At 30.7% G+C, this 17,385-nt stretch overlaps 1 protein-coding gene across 2 annotated transcripts; it reads right to left on the minus strand.

Moving 5' to 3' along the window:
• Positions 1 to 4,008: 4,008 nt before the first annotated feature.
• LOC148604292 (uncharacterized) lies at positions 4,009 to 14,638 on the minus strand. 2 transcript variants are annotated; one of them, XM_088550734.1, is made up of 5 exons: positions 14,480 to 14,638; positions 12,856 to 13,015; positions 6,370 to 6,506; positions 5,636 to 5,759; positions 4,009 to 4,257 (listed from the first exon to the last, which is right to left on the minus strand). In XM_088550734.1, the coding sequence occupies exons 1-5, from the start codon at positions 14,514 to 14,516 to the stop codon at positions 4,062 to 4,064; spliced, it is 654 nt and encodes a 217-aa protein (XP_088406860.1). In that variant the 5' UTR covers positions 14,517 to 14,638; the 3' UTR covers positions 4,009 to 4,061. The 2 variants fall into 2 exon arrangements, with proteins under 2 accessions (XP_088406860.1, XP_088406861.1); XM_088550735.1 differs by lacking the exon at positions 14,480 to 14,638 and adding an exon at positions 14,096 to 14,135.
• Positions 14,639 to 17,385: the final 2,747 nt, after the last annotated feature.

The raw sequence follows: 17,385 nt of genomic DNA on the forward strand, positions 1-17,385 counted from the left end.
TCATAGTGTTATAATGCTTATTAAATACGTTTTCTGTTTGCTTTATTTTATTCTTTGTGTGAAATGTTTACCTTTTAAAAGGCAGTGTATATAATTATCAGTTAACACCGAAATTTATGATGCTCTTTTTCTAAGACCAGTACAACTGTTTCAATTTTCACTATTTTTATTATTATCATTATCATCATTATAATTATATATTATCTACATTATTTCTATTAATATTATGTATTTTTATTTTTTTTTCTTCTTGTATACAACGATTTAGCATGTTAAATATCTAGCAATTATATTTCCTCCCTCGTCCGTAGTGCATGTAAATTTAAAATATTGCCATTATGTATGATGCAAATTTTTCTGTTCCTAGTACCTAAATACTTAAATTAATTATCTTTTTTAGTCAGACCAAAATGTCAAATCTCTACTACAAACGCAGTGTCCATTTGTGATGTACTTTATCCTGTTTGTTTAAGATGCGCAAACTAATATGTATCTGAATTATCTTGTTCATCGTGGTTTGATCCGGGGCTTTGAAATTGAAATTTCTTTGTCTAAATTAAATCAAAGGCTTCACATAAAAATCTGGTTAATTGAAATATTGAAGATCCTTCCAAATTGGCAAAAAAAACATCGAAATATCAAAATAAAAGAGACATTTTTTAAATCCCAACACATGGCAACTGTGTATATATCTTTTACCATATTTCATTGATCTACAAATGCCGAGAATTTTAATGTGATATGCATCCCTTAAATCGTTTTCTGTTCATAAAAGGCATTTTCTATCTTGCTTGGGTATGCTTTGCAATTTTTCATTTTTTAAGAAAGTTTGTGATTTATGGTCCTAAATCTAATTTTTTTTTAAAACTTTTTTCCCTTAATTATCATATTGAAAAACAAATCAAGGGAACCAAATCAAACGGAAATCAAAAAGATGTAATCTAGGGACAAAGGACATACATGTAAAACAGGCACACACAACACAAAAGATAGAATAACCAAAATAATACATACAAAGTTATTAAAAAATCAATGAGCAACTCGGACTCCACTAAAGACTGGGAGCATGGTTCTGGTGCACCAATAGGGTAAGCGTCCTTTGTTTTTTTTTTTTAGAAACACCCGCCGAGTTGCTCATCAAACGTCAAGTCTAGGGTGGACGGAAGAAGGAAAATCTATGACACGTTGAACAAGTCAGTTTTCGTGGTGCATAAGGATACATCGTTACGATCCACGAGTTTATGATGAAACCATAAAACTATAGTAATGACTTCAATCTTGTAGCAACATAACCCTGTTCCAGAAGCCTAACAGTAGGTAGTCTAACCCGATACAAAGTCTGCATAGTTAAGGCAACCGTTGGTATAATGTATGAGTCGTGATATGAAAATTCCATACACAGAAGCTGTTTACACAAATGAAAGGAAAGTTAACAATATGGAGTGTAAGATTATCACGTTTCTCATATAGTTCAGTCAAAAGATTGTATCCTTTATCTCAAGTTATTATCTCAAGATATGATAAAATCCCAGAAACTAGGATTGCTTAACGATAATACGTCATCAATATAGCGGAAACGGAGATTAAAGGATCTAGCTAAATGATGTTTGTTCTTTCGGATCAGATCAGTATAAAGTCAGCCTTAAACGAGTGGAGGAATATGTCAGCAAAAGGGAGCACAATTTGGTCCCAATGGAATGTCGACCGTTTGTTGTAAATATTGTTTTATTTTAATTATTTGTTTTCTTTATAGATTCTGTATTTTAGAGATTTTGCAGACATTTGCACATCAATTACCAATTCTGTTTGAATTGGTCAATAAGTTTCTGATTGTATGAATTGTATATCCATTGAACATTATCAATATTATATAACTATTAATATATCGGAAACAAAACAGGAAGTCGGCCTACATAAACGATGTAGCTAAAAATTAAATAACATGTAAAAACTGATGATAAGAAAAATAAGAAACCACACAAAAAAAACTAAAGCACTTGCACTGTGGACTAGCAAAAACCGGGAATGGCATCAGGTACACCGACAGGGTAAGCATGTCCTGCTTTGTCGGAAGCATCTGCCCCTATCCTTATCGAAAAATGGTTTAGATATTTTGTTTCCTTCCTGTTTGTTGGGTATTTATTTTACCGTGATTGATTTAACAACAACAAGATATATATATATATATATATATATATATATATATATATATATATATATATATATATATATATATATATATATATATATATATATATATATATATATATATATATAATATTTTATTACAAAGTAAGTTTTAAATATAGTATTATAAATCAAACCAACAGATTTAAATAATTTATGTTTTTGACTTGCAAATATCATTTGACCATTTGTCTTAGGCAATAAAAAGTTAACAGACTAAAAAAGCAAGTGGTTTATGTATCGATAGTACTCTTAACAGATTTAAAAGGTTTTCGAAAAATTTCATTATACACAACAAAATCCTTGTGTATGTTTTATTTATGGTCAGTTCATGTTATAAATGTATATTAATTAAGATAAACCTCAAATGATTTTTAGACTTTGTTTTGTTTTTGTTGCTGTTTTTTTTATCTGGGTTACGGTTTATAAGAATATAACGCTAACTTTAATAATTAGTAGGATAGCACAGGTTTAAAAAGTCTTCAAAGTTTAAAGCACCGAAATATAACACGGCTAAATTTTGTGTCATTTTTTAGGAATATCATTTTACTTTCCAATCAGAATTGTCGTACAAACGTATTAAGGTCACAACTTGTAAAATTTTGCGTTTTGGGATGGAGGGCGCCGTGTTAACCTTCAAAATACATACTGTTAAAAAGTCAATTTTGATTATGAAAACATGAAAAAAAGTTGTTAATGATCTAAGTTTGTTTCAGAGTAAACATTAAGGATTACACAATGCTGTAATTTTAAATTAAATATTGACATGCAGAAAATATTGACGTAGTTTTTGCAGACCATATTTTTGTGGTAATTTGAAGTCAGTTTTCATCAATTGTATAAAATTCGTACATGTTTATCGACCACAGTGGGTTTAAATGTGTAGATGCTGTAACATACCCTCTTTTCCGTCAAGATATTCTTCTGTTTCGTTATGTGCAATAAAATCAATTTTGGCCAATAAGGAAGTGTTGTTTCTGCTATTTTCTTTTAACTGCATTTATTGTATTATCTTTTTTAAATTGATACATGCTTTCTGTTTCTCAACAAACTGATAGTTTTCGTTGTAGCCAGGACAACAAGAAATTATAGACATGTTAAGTGGTGTTCTTTTGAGTCAATGAAAAATTCCATGTTTATCCCAAATTGTGTCAAGAACTGAGATGGTTATATAAAACATAGGCCTACTAAACAGTTATGTTTAGTATCATATAATTATCTTTGCAAATATACGAAATATTCATACCCTGGACCACATGGGAACTTGTTTTCGAACTAATGGAGAAATGTCTCTACCAAACTCCTTTTTAAATAGAAAATTCGATATTTTACTGCAAATTTTCAGATATTAAAAGATAATTTCAGAATGTGTTTTTTCAATATTTACTTTCTAGTTTTTACATTTCGATACCTCAAAGTCAAGGTCGGCCTTTCATTTCGGGCTGCTAAAACTTGGAAAATTTTGGCATGTTTGCCAAAAACTGCTGCAGAGAGCACTATTTGCTAGTTTTTTTTTACATATAGCTGTTGATTCTTGTATGGGATGGAATTTGAGCTGATCTGATGTAAAAAGTTTGGAATTTTTCGCACCAGCAAAGGGAAGTAAGCCATACAAAAATCACGATTGACCTTTGACCCCATTTTGTTAGAGATATGACCACAATCGATGTGTACGACATCGCTTTTTCGATAGAGCTTGAATACGCTTTCCATCGATATATAATTTAACCATATTATATTCCGGTGCATTTAGTTCTCAAAAAAAATAGCCTGCTATCCTACTAGATCTCTATCATTCATGTCACAGCCAACAATTAAAAGTTGAGTAAATATATAAGTTTTAAACCATTACAGATTACACACAAGGCACATTGTTATATGAATACAATCTTGGTTATGAACAATGTGATGAGAAAGAAAAGGTTCGAACAAATCACCAATGTTGAACTTGTTGGACAAATTGTCTTGATGTTTTCTTGTGATATGGCGGTGTAGGTAGCCGTTGCCCTGTCTGTGCAAGTACTATTCATCAGTGCGGAAAGTATGCATTTATCCATTGCTTTAGCAGCACTACAAATGAAAAGAAAAAAAAACAAACTCACCGACAATACATGCTTTAAATTGATTTAACAATAGTAGCCTTTGAAAAATTTGGTATTTGTCGCCATTTTGTGATTAATACAATGACATTCGGTGTATAAAACAGTATAATTGGAATGATTAGTTGAAAAAAAACAGACTTTTTTATCCACAATTTTAACCAAAATTTTCAATTCACCCTACCGTGCACTTGGTTCATACTACGGGCTTTAAGTGAAACCCATGCAGCTCATTTCTTTCTTTTCTGTGTGTTTTATTTCTATTTAATGCGTATGTTTGTGTTGCTGTGTTAATTATTAAGATAAAATCTATGTCTCCGGATCAAGAATATTTTGTTCCTTGTGCCAATACTGGTCTTTCTAAAGTAGTAGTTTTTGTAAGCATCTTGCAAAGTCTGTAATATTTGATACACCCCAATATTGCGAGTCACATTTTTGTTTGTATGTTGTTGTGTCATTTCGTGAAAAAATATTTTATAGGTAGTCAATTTCTTTTGAATAATCTGATTAGTCTTCAAACAAATGTGACCTTGCCTCCTATGGTTGGAAAACGTTCATTCTTAACTCTTGTTCTTCAATTTCACCTTATTGTTTTTTTTTTTTTTCATTCAAGCAAAAATGAACTGTCTTCAATGAAGAGTAATAACAAAATTTCCGAATTGAAAAACTCTAGGCAAAAGTCAAAAGGAATAGTCAAAAAGAAAACAAGTTGCCATATCAAGGTAAAACACGGAAAGTAAGAAACCCCCCAATACCCCCTTACTTTCTGCTTTCATTACGTTTAATGTACGACTTAATTTTCTATGGTACACATAAATAAATAATTTGATTAGTTTAGCTTGCAGCAAATCCAAAATTGCCACAATAACATAATCATATGTTGCTCGTTTCAGTTGATAAACATATGATTATAAAATAATTATTTATAAATACTGCAAACTGTAGATGATTTGTCATGAATCATTTTATCAATCGATATAGTTTCCTGTCTTATGGTTTTCAGGAAATAAACCTAAACGAAAGGATATTTTTTTGTAGCGCGGAAGAAGAATGGTCCCTAAGATTTCTCTATTTTTCATTGATTTAATATATCAATTGAAAGAAATAGACATAGCAGTCATGTGTGTTGCCCGATTTTTATAATTTACATACTTTTTTAAACAAAATATGTAAAGGTTTGTCTGCTCAGTTGTTTCTGAAGCGAAAGTTTTCTTAATAAGTATATAATGAATAACAACAAACGAAACTAAGTTAAACAATAGCCTATTCATTGCTGTCATGCAGCGAATATAGAATAAATATATTGTATTGAAACTGCATTGCAGATATAAAAACATTCAAACACATACTTGCATATGTCTTCATTCGTGGGGCCTTCCTTACTATTCATTTGTTTAGAAACAGCGGTAATGCAGTTCAAAACGTATTGGTGGACTTCCGTTTTCTTGAGACAGATGACAAAGTCAACGAAATCTACAAATAAAGTAGAATTATTTTTTATCTCTCTCTTTCTCTCTCTTCTCTTAGTCTGTGTGTTTGTGGCAATATTCCCAGTATGGGTACACTCTCATTACTTCAATTCTAACTGTCTGTAACGCAGTTTACGGTGTGTAAGTCAAACATTTCAAGTGGGTTATTGTGGGATCATGTACAAGTATTTAGTGTTTTTCCTCGTTTCATTTGATGTTAGTTGAATCCGCATGTGCTTCTCAATTTCATCATTGCCTTTCAAATTAAATAACGCATCTAACACATTTTAGCATTATAAAACTCTTACATAAATAATATCGATCATAATAACACAAATTACTAGTTCTATACTTGAAATTAATATTACACGGAAAATCAAGCTTTAAAAATTAAATGTCTTCACAAATTAAAATTAAAATAATAATGATTTAAGGTCTCAATTATTTTGTAAGTAGATGCCATGAAACATTGAGATAAGGTAATGAAATAATGGCTCTAGAAGTGAAAAGCAATTTATCATCAACGGGTGACTATATAATGCGTAATAAGAATACGAAAGTAGTAAAATGAAAAGATGACTAAGTGATCTCATGTAATATATGTTTTGAATTACCATCTTCATTATTGCAAATCAAATTGAACTGCTTGCTGATTCTATCGTTTGTGTTGCTTGTCATAGGTAGGTTTCCAAAAATGGAACATGATTGTAGGTTTTCTTTGGAGTAACATTTCTCCAATGTTTCACGTTTGCTGTAAAACATACAGATTATTATAAATGATACAAATCACATCACTTTAGGAAATAATAAAAGAACGGTTGCCAACTAAATCATCACATTTTAAAAGAACAGTATGCATTACTTAATTGTATAAAGTGTCGCGAATTGATAATGTATTTATTTGAGAAAGTAACCAAAAGTATGACTTATAAGAAGGTGATTAATTTAACCTAAAAAGAACATGACGTGTAAGTAGATTATAGTTTCAAATTTGAACTAAGAAAACAGTGAATGTAACAATAAACCAAAAGATTTTAATCATGCAAACCATCACCTAAAATGCCGAAACGTCAAAAAAGGACTAATCAGATACATCACAATCCAAAGTCTTGGCATTAACGTGAAAACTAGACCCATAGTACGATCTACTTACACAATATAGCGAACAGACTAAAATACAATCACATATTAAACTGAAGATAAAAAAAAAAACAAAATATCACTCAAATAAATAAAGCAATTGTAATATGAACTCCGTCTTATATTCAAAGTATTATACGTTGGTCCAGAATGGTACTGCTCCGCGAAAGGCACCGGGCAAGTGAATAAAATTCGGCAAGAGACTTACTAAAACCTTGTAGTCCCCCTGGCACATTCTGCCAATGTGGAGTCTCAATGCAGAGTCTCAAAAGGGACCGATCAAAATTAATGTGCATAAAAGCAATGTTTAGACTTTTTAACGGTGAATGCTTGATAGAAAAGTGGCGTGCATTTACGATAGGAAACGAAGACGAATATGAAAATTATACGTTAATTAACTAATTACAGCTTTTAACTTTATTTTATGTAGTGTAAACTGAAGTAATTTTAAAAAAACAATGTACAAATTATAAGATTACCTCGATGTCACTTTCCCTATACTTATCTTGTCTAAGGTTCCACTGTTGTGATAAAGACTTTTACAACCGCCAAAGTCACCAAAAGGTATACATACAGCTCATAAAAGGGTTAGATGAAATCATTTGCATTAAAATGTGTCGGAACATCATGCAAGTCCGTTTAGAGTGGTTTTTTTTTTATTATTTTCTTTTACTTCGTTTTTTGGACTTGTGTTCTAAATAGTCGAATTCAAAGAATTCTTATTGATTATTATTTTTTTCATCATGTGTTTACATTTTTGTTTTCCACAATCTTCTGTAACTCTTTAGTAAGTCGCCTTTGATAAAGTCCCGAAAATGCCTAACGTTTCACATTCTTTGTTATCAGGAATTTCCTGACAGCACGAATTGGAACCCGGCCAATATTAAGAAAATCCATATTGGTCCACTGCATCCGATATCGGCTTAGATTTTTCATATAAGACGGGTTAACAATTTTATATTGTAAGGGATGTTCAGGTTGAAATAAACATGATAAAGACTATAGAGATAATTTATATCAATCACGTATCAATATATAGTTTATAGATAATTCCCATGCATCCCCAGCACACTCATCAACAAAAACGTGATTTTCAGGTACCCTTATACCTTTATTTACGAATCAATTTATCGCTAAATAAATACGCTGAAGCATTTTTTGAATTTTCTTGCCACTTTTGATATGTGATTGAGACAAAATACATTTTTTTTGTTTCTTCTGACTTTTGCTTTCTACAAAACTAAGTAATTTTACATATATTGGTATTATATTACAGCAACATATCCCAGCTTTAAAATGTTACCAAGAAACACGTAAGTATTTTGAATAAGGGTAACAAGATTACTTAACACGAATCCGATCCATAATCAAGTCAAGTCCAAAGAGTTCAATGCAAAAGAAACATATAGCGTATACCCATACTCCACCGAAACATCTCTTAAATTTACTTTTTTTTAAATGTAAAACCCTCTTTTTTATGATTCCGTAAAACTTCCTATTTTCTGTTTAGTACTATCAAAAGCAATACTTATAGGTTTCTTTTGCTGACTTGTGGTGATTTCTATGGTCAGAATATATCAAAAGTTGCATAAAATGGGATTTTCCCATAAAGGTCACATAAAGTTATTGCTCAACCAAAACGTCCTAAATTCGATAAGTAATTAATTTTTTTACATGATACTTTCCTCTGCGGTTACATCCCTTCAGCACCTGCATATGAAGTTTTCATATCACAACTAATACGTTATGCCAGAGCTTGCCTAATTACGCAGACTTTTTGTATCGTACTATATCTCTTACTTTGAATTCTTCTGGAACAGAGTTATGTTGCTACAAGATTGAAGTCATCAGTGCAGAAGTTTTACGGTCGTCAATATGAACTCTTAGATCGACACGGTGTATCCATCTGCACCAGGAGAACCAATTTGTTCAACGTGTCATAGTTTTTATTCCTCTTTCGTCTACCCCGGACTTGACTAACCCTACCGGTGCACGAGTTGCTCATTTATTTTTGTTACTTAGTATTTATAATTTTGGGTTTTTTTATGTTCTTGGATGCGTGTGTCTGTTTTCTTTGTCTTGTTTTGGTCCCTGTGTTACATTCTTTTGATTTCAGCTGGAATCTTGGTTCCCTTGATTACTCTTGATGAAACAAAATCCGAATGAATTTTGGCGGGATGGGGCTCGCGAGGGTAAAATGTTCGTTTTGGTAAATACCACGGCTAGAAGAAGGAAAGACGTTTTTTATGCATATTTCCGGGCAGTAGCAGAAATGACCGAAATCATAAAAGTATGCCTAAAATATTACTGCCATCAACCAATCAGAGACCAGGATTCTTATTTAACGTGTAATTAAAACCTTTATGATATAATTGTTTTTCCATGAAAATATTTAAGTTATATTTTAATTAAGTGTATACATGATAGTGATACTTTTCAACAGGTGACATTTTATGGCTTGAAGGTATATTGTAATTCTGACATGTTCACAATTAGAACACAGACTTAAAAGGTCGAAGAATGGTCCTACGTAAAAGATAATAACATATGTATATATGATACTTCAATATGGAGGTAAAAATCTGTATTGAAACTTGTGCATACATTTTTACACTAATATGATATACTTTTGCTTGGCTTTCTTAAGTGATTTAATTAAAAATAACCTTACACAAGTTAATTAAAGCACTCCTAGGCAGATCAGTTTGATTATTGGATGACAGCATTAAGGAATGTCAGGTATAATTTTTGCTAAACAAAACATTATTAAGATAACAACAAACACTGTCGTACAGAATAAATGAATTACTGTATTTAAAAGCATTTGAGATTTCAAAATAACAGAATCAATCAAAGAGTTCTGTATTTTAACATATTGTAAGGAAGGTCAAGTGGTTTTGTATCTTGTTGGTGTTGTAAATGCCATAATAAATTCAAGCGAAATCTTCAGTTTTCATAGATCTTTCTATGAAAATATACTTTAACATAAACTGGGCGTCGGCATGCTAGGTGATCGTATCCGCCTTGGAAAACAGTACCTTTCGCAGTTTGCGACTTGATTTAATTATTTAATTGGCTTTCTAAAAAATATATTTGAAAAGTCGAGATTGGAATTATAATGATGTAAACATATGCCATTTTCGCTTGACTTAGCTTGACTTTTACTATGCTTGACTTATGTGCATTTTGATCGAATACGCTACTTTTCAACGTTCCGGTGTATTTTGATAATATAGGATTCATACTATGTACCTTTAATTTGAACTGTTACGGAAACAGCGAATTAGGTTTTCAATTATATTTGTCATTCTTCGACTGGTCTGGATCCGACTTGAATTACGATCTGCCATCTTCGCTTTCGCGTAATATATATACCCCTTACTGACCAATCCGAACTTGTCCTGTTGCCGAACAATTTCCAAAAGTGCATAACAGTAGTTCATACTTGGCTGACAGGCAGCTAAAACACTAACATGCAATAACAACATGAGGCAGTAAGAACAACTTTGTCCGTTGACTTTAAAATAGTGAACAGTGTAAACTTTGGCGCCCCTTGTACTTTTAATTATAAATAAACGACACTTTATCAATCGAGTCGTCTTGACGATCAGTAGTGAATCGGCAAAATACACTCGAAGTAAATCCTATGAAAAATACTAAACAAAATATAATAGTTACTAAAATACAGTGGAGGGCTAGCTATTATTTCTTACTAGATATAAGTGTAACTTTTAATTTTCCAGTCAAAAGCGTGATTTCCCAAAATATTCTAAACTAAAAGTAGTAGAAAATGAATTGAAGAACGTGAAAGTGTAAAAGTTTCAAGGATGAAAATTCTCAATAACATGATGTACACCGATAAGAATACGTCCAACATCGAGATATAGTTAATTGAATATGTCAAAAATGTAATGTTATCTATAAAAAAAACTCTGAGAAATGCATAGTTTTGTAAAAAAAAAATGCCAAAAGTGGTGGTTCTGCCTATCAACTTTTGAGAGTAAAACATTGAGGGCGTCAAATTGTATCTGACGTAAACAATTGAAAGAACCACCAATGTACCTTACTTATCTAGAAATAACCATAGACTATCATTATTGTCTGCATCCTACGATATCTCCCTATGTATGGAAAAGTTTGATGTTGTCCGGATATTTCTACTGGTATTTCTTTATCAAGATTTAGACATGTTTTATGTTTCTTATCCAAAACCTTAATGTACAATTCTCTTGGTTTAGTATTGATCTGTTCATATTTTTGTAAAAAAGATTTTATTCTTTAAGCTAGAGGACTTGCATACTAGTATATGTTCACTTGAATTTCCAAGAGACAACAATTAACACATTTTTAAAAGGATAATCAAGGTAAAAAAGGTTATAGCAGTAATCAAAAGAATGTAATCAAGGGTCAAAGACCAGACATGAATAACAGACACACACAACAAAGAATATGAAGTATGATTTTTATAACATAGCAAATAATGGTTCAAAACAATGATTTCAGTTTCCACAAAGAAACCACAGAGGAGAAATTAAAAGAGAAGGTGTAGGATTATTTCATGCTTCTTAATTTCAGTTGCACTGTTTACTAACGTAATTTAAAAGTTACTGATTCATAATTAACATATTGATGTATCTAACATATCTGATCAATTCAGGAGCGCTTAAGTTTTCCTTTTGAAGTTCTATCTATGATAAAATCGTAAAGAAGGGAATTTTCAGAAGTTAAGATTTTCTCATATACTACCCTTTATTGTTATTTTCTTTCAAATAGGGGTTGTAAGTCTTGTCCTAGTATCGTTTTCCATACCGAAATTTCCTGTGTAGAACGTATTAAATTCCGAAGACCCATCTACATTTTAATGTTTACTTCCGGGACTTCGGAGCGCTGCATTACAATCTAAAATCTTCTATTTATTGCCTTTCTTAACATTTGTATCATGTTTAATGAATTTTCATATTTTGTTTATCATTTTATGTTTACAAGAGAAAGATTTCTGGCTTTTATTTCTTGAACCAACACCCTGTAAAAGAGTAATTTCCATGCATTTGAATGGTAGACTTGGACCCATTCTCGTGAAACCACACAGTCACGTGACGAGACTTACATACCCTTAGTTCAAAAACGCTTTTCGTTGATACATTGCATTCATATAGTTAGTATATTAGTTTTTTAAATGAGTCCAAGCAATAAATATTACTGAATTGATGATGTAGAAAACTGAATTACCTATTGGATGAAATGTGAGACGTTTCGAAAGAGCAATAACTTGGATAATCGATTTTAGTCGAAGTGTTATGGGAAAATCGAAAATCCCGGTTTGTTTTTCATTTTTTGGGTCAATTCTGAGCATGAACATCGCCACAAGTCATAAAAAAACAAAAATATTAACTGGGAAAGTACTAAGCAGAATATTCAAACAAGCCATTTTTCACTGAACCATTAAAACTTTAGTGGTTTTGACGTTGATACATATGTCCATATAACCGATTTGCGGTGGTGTTCTTGTATATTTTGCATTTAACGACCATAAAAACTTAAGTGTTACCGCATATTCCTTGGTACCATATGTAATCTTAGATGTTGGGTTACATGATGATACCTATATGATACGCGATGTATCAGGAAGAGTTAGAAACTCGAACAATTGAGTCACAAATATCTTGGCTTATTATGAAAAAAAGAATATTCTTTGGCGACAAATTGATTCGGTAATGGGTGGTATTAAGGTCCTGGAATTTTGATGAGTGGGATACACGTCGGACCTTTCCAGCCCATGGACTAATATAGATTTATGTATATAGCAATGTTCAAAATTTCAATTTGCATTTTTTGTCTCTCTTTTGTACTTAAACCAGTTTCCTGGGAGGGCATTTTTTAAATTATGCTGCCACATTTATTTGAAAAATCAAATACAGTTTTGTGATACATAATAGAACTGTTGAAATTAATGTACTCACCTACAAAGTATATTCACAATTCTGGCGATGTTATCGTTATTACTGAAGTCTATGTTAAGTCTGGAAATTGATGTTGAATATTCTTTCATGCAGTCGGATAGGCCTTGACAATCACTGGCAGCTGCTGCAAACTTTAAGACTGTGGCCATACTAACTAAAACTACAAAAAGTGTAAAAAAAAACATTTGGTAATTATATCAAAAACATTTAATTAGTTATTTATTTTTTTATTCATCAATAAAATTTACTGGCATTACATAACATAGTGAGACCCATGAAAATTTCTTACTTACAAATTTTACACAATGTTTTACTGTTTCTTTGACTTTCTGACAAAGTTTAGAATTTTGCTCAAATATTTTGTAAATACTTTACAGCCATTAAAAATTGTTTTATGATAAATAAACTTTTAAGTTTATCTTTTGAAACTTGTGTAGCTATATTTTACAACTTTTTGGTTGACATTGAAAAAGGGATAAATTTTTACGTAATGATAAACACAAAATATTATTTAATAATATATAATAATATAGTAATGTTATTGTGTTTCAAGAGATCAATTTCAAAGTTTAAACAATGTAGAAAGAAATACGATAACAACAAATAAGAGTAGTGGTTACTACATTGTGTGCCAAAGTCTACATGTCGCTTATGACCTAATAATGTACTAATCATATAATTGTACGCGATCAATTACTTCAACATTTACTAAAGTCTTACCTTTTTGTCATGTATTCGTTTTATATATAATATCTAACACAAAAAGGTTTCTCGCATCGATCTTGAACTAAGTTATGTGTACAATCATGCATGTAGGCCGTCAAGTTGGGTCGGAGATCATTTTTTCCTTTCTATATTAGGCGAACTTTTATTATAATATTTTCGTAGTTTATAACACTATCCAATTATTATTTTGTTTCGAAAACACGTTTTAGATTAAATTTTCTATTAAAAAAAAATAATATAATTTTGTCCTTATTACCTTATACTGAAAATTATGATGGGTTTTAAACACCGTTTCACTCAATTCTTTTTGTTAATAACCTTTATATAATGTAATAATATCAGATAATTATGCTCAAAAATGTTCAGTTTTGCATTCTTTCATAATTAGTTTTTTACTAATAGTAGCCAGACGAATTTCAAATTTTTGTTTGATTTGATGATAATTGATTTCCGTTGTTTTGTTGTTTTGTTTTTAATCAATAAGGCAAAGAAACAAGATTTGGTTTAATGTTACCTTCAAATTTGAAATTTATGACCATTTACACAACAGTTGATAAAGAAAGTCACGCAATTTCATATGTTTAACCAAAAACCATAACCCATGTGCCATAGTCATATTTCCCTATAGCCCGTAGAGTACCCCACATTCTTCTTCCACGTATTGCTACACATTACATATGCGATACAAACTAATCATTTTATCATCGAATCATACATCTTAACAACTAAAGTGCCGGAACTAAAACTCATCAAATCTTCAACGTGTTATAACTAAGATATCTCCAAAATAACTTTTTTACGCATTACATTTCTTGATACTTGCACCCATTCCGATATCTGATTTTACATTTATCAAATTTCAATAATCTTTCTTATTAAAGTAAAAACGTGAACTCACTTGAGAGAATTTCCTTTTCAGAGAACTGCATTATCATATTATGGTTTGTTATTCTACATCCGGGAATAGCTCTAAAGCACAACACGCATATAAAGTGTGCATGTTTAACTATCGAACAGTTAGAATCTGCTAAAAACGTGGGAAATAAAACGGAACGGAATGTATGTCCGGGTAGAATATCTTTATACAAATCATGAAATACAAAGACGGTCATTCATGTGTTTATTGAACCAAATAGAAATTAATTTTGGGAATTCAATACATAACCTTGGAAGGAAGCAAGCGGACGGGGCCCAGAAAACCGTTGCGCATCATAAGCAACACCTATATAGGTAGCATGTCGTCTTTGTCCTATTTCCATTTTTTGTTTTTTTTTAAGTTTTTGTTATTGAATGCAGTGTACTTTTAAAATTGGCGTCACCTTGTAAAATCTTGAAATGTTGCTCAAATTTATTAACGGGTAACTGTATTTTTTCCCGATTGTATTGTTGAAAAAATATTTATTATTTAGAGTATTAATTTCCTTTGTTTAAAGTTAATTTGCCTTTGCTTTCAAATGATTTCCAAGAATCAAACTACAATCAAAAGAAAAAAACAACAAAATTGTTGAAATTCGTAATATAAACCGTTTTTTTGGTTTACAAAAAGGGTATATCATCTTTCCTGGGTTGGATCTTTATTCCCTCGCTCTAAATTGAAGCTGAAATATTGGCTTGAAAGCAGATCACCTTTCGCAATTGATGCAATATAAACTTCCTGCCGGTTATTGAATTATTTATTACTATCAAGTTTATTTTCTCACCTGTCTGAAATGTTGTATGTATCAATAAAATACATAGATGGCCTCGAAACGAATGTTACGCTTTGAAAAACATTTCGAGGAAGAAAAGTTCCTGATGATAAAACAATCAATATATAGAGGATTGTTAAAAATTTTCATGAAATATTTTCTTAATATGAGTGATGTTTTCACTACCAAACTTCTGAATCAAGAAGAATTCAATATTTATTACTAAATATACGACACGAAGAAGGGTACGAGAACTTTTGAATTAATAGGGTTAGGATTTCATAGTAAATCAATAAACGTCTTTTAACTGTTGGGGCAAAATAATGATTACATAGGCAACTACATCTTTCGACATCAAATTTGCTAAATATTTAATCGTTTGGTGATTTGGTTAGTGATCTGGTTAGTTCTACATATTAACTTTCTACAGAAGTTCATATTCCGTCCATTCGTAGGTTAACTTTACCTTTTATTATTCAACGCCAATATTCAAAACCAATAAAAACAAAACGGAGAGTAAAATTGTCTTTTTTAATGGGTAGGAAATTATTGAATGTTTATTGTTTTTGTTAAATGTTGCAAAATTGGAATAAAACAATCACATTCGGAGTGTTTTGTAACACAATGAAACAAAGCACTACAACAAGTGACAAAAAAGAAGTGTGTAAATCATTTATATTGTTTTTACCTAGTACAGATTACATCGCCATCAGAAAGGAGAAAAATATCCTCGGTATTGAAGGGATTATCTTGGTATGCCAAACATGGCAATACGTTTTTTTTCAAAATAGAGACATATGTCCATATGAATAAATAATACTGACAAGTGATAAAAAATTTATAGAATTTATCATTTCTTTCTTTTATTAACATAACGTGTTTATAAAAAATACTTATTTATAAATAAAAATTCTTATAAGCGTAAAATTTATTTTAAAATCTACATATATTTTATCTATGGGACATTTTAATTTAACAAAAGTCGTTTTACCAGAGGACTCTCTGATATCTATGCTTGTTTGATATGGCCATTCCCCTTTATTTATCGATTTATAAACACATTGGCCGAGAGCTTCCAATGATACACAAGAGACAGAAAAATAATATATACATACATGGGATTACTATGAAGCAAACCGAATAGCAGATCTATTAACCAAAAAATTGTTTTCAAATGAGTGCAGCTACCCAATCGCTTCACTTTTTAAACAGCATTGTTTACGGATGTCAAAATATTGAATTGGTTTGCCGGTTTAGCTATGAAGAACGAATAATCAATAGAATCAAAATTAGCGCAATAATCAAAAAAAATATATTCCGAGGATAAAGAAAAGACAGGTAAAACAGACACACACAACAGAGAACATGAAATTACCAAAACATCATGTAGAAAAAAAAACAAAAATAACTGGGACTTCACTAAAACTCTGCTAGCAAGGATCAGATTTCAGTTGTCTTCCAGAAGTATTGAATTTATTTGAGACAAGAAAGATCAAATTAATATTTTTTATGTGTGACCCATTGCCTGATTCTTACACAGAATGGTACTTAAAGCTTAAAGTGTTGACATCGTACTGTAGGAAGGATTAGGTGCACCTGGTTCATGCTTCCAGTTTTTGGTGGAGTTCGGTTTGCTCATTTAATTTTGTTTTATGGGTTTTTTTTCTTTGTTTGTTTTTGTTGTTTTTGTTGTTTTTTGTTTTCGTTTTTGTTTTTGTTTTTTGTTTTTTGTTTTTTGTTTTTTGTTTTTTTTTGTTTTGTTTTGTTTTTTTGTTTTTTTATTTTTTATTTTATTTTATTTTTTTATTATTATTTTTTTTGTATATATTGTTTATTTTATGTTCTGTGTAGTGCTTTGTATTTTATTTTCTCTGTCTAGTCTTTACCCTTTGATTTTATATTCTTTATTATCGTTTCAAATTGTGGTTGCCTTTATTTCCCATAACAGATTCGGAATTCAATTGGAAATTGCGTATCCTAAATAATCTAATCTAAATTAAATTTTAATGTAGGTCATTCTGATTACTGACGCAAAATTATCTTATCTGATAGGTCCATGATATCATCTAATATATATAATTAAAAATATAAATGAGATACTGGTATGTTTTCATAA

The sequence above is a fragment of the Perna viridis genome, chromosome 10 (assembly GCF_037379345.1).
Source record: "Perna viridis isolate PV_CMFRI_1.1 ecotype Kerala chromosome 10, ASM3737934v1, whole genome shotgun sequence".
NCBI lineage: Eukaryota > Metazoa > Mollusca > Bivalvia > Mytilida > Mytilidae > Perna > Perna viridis.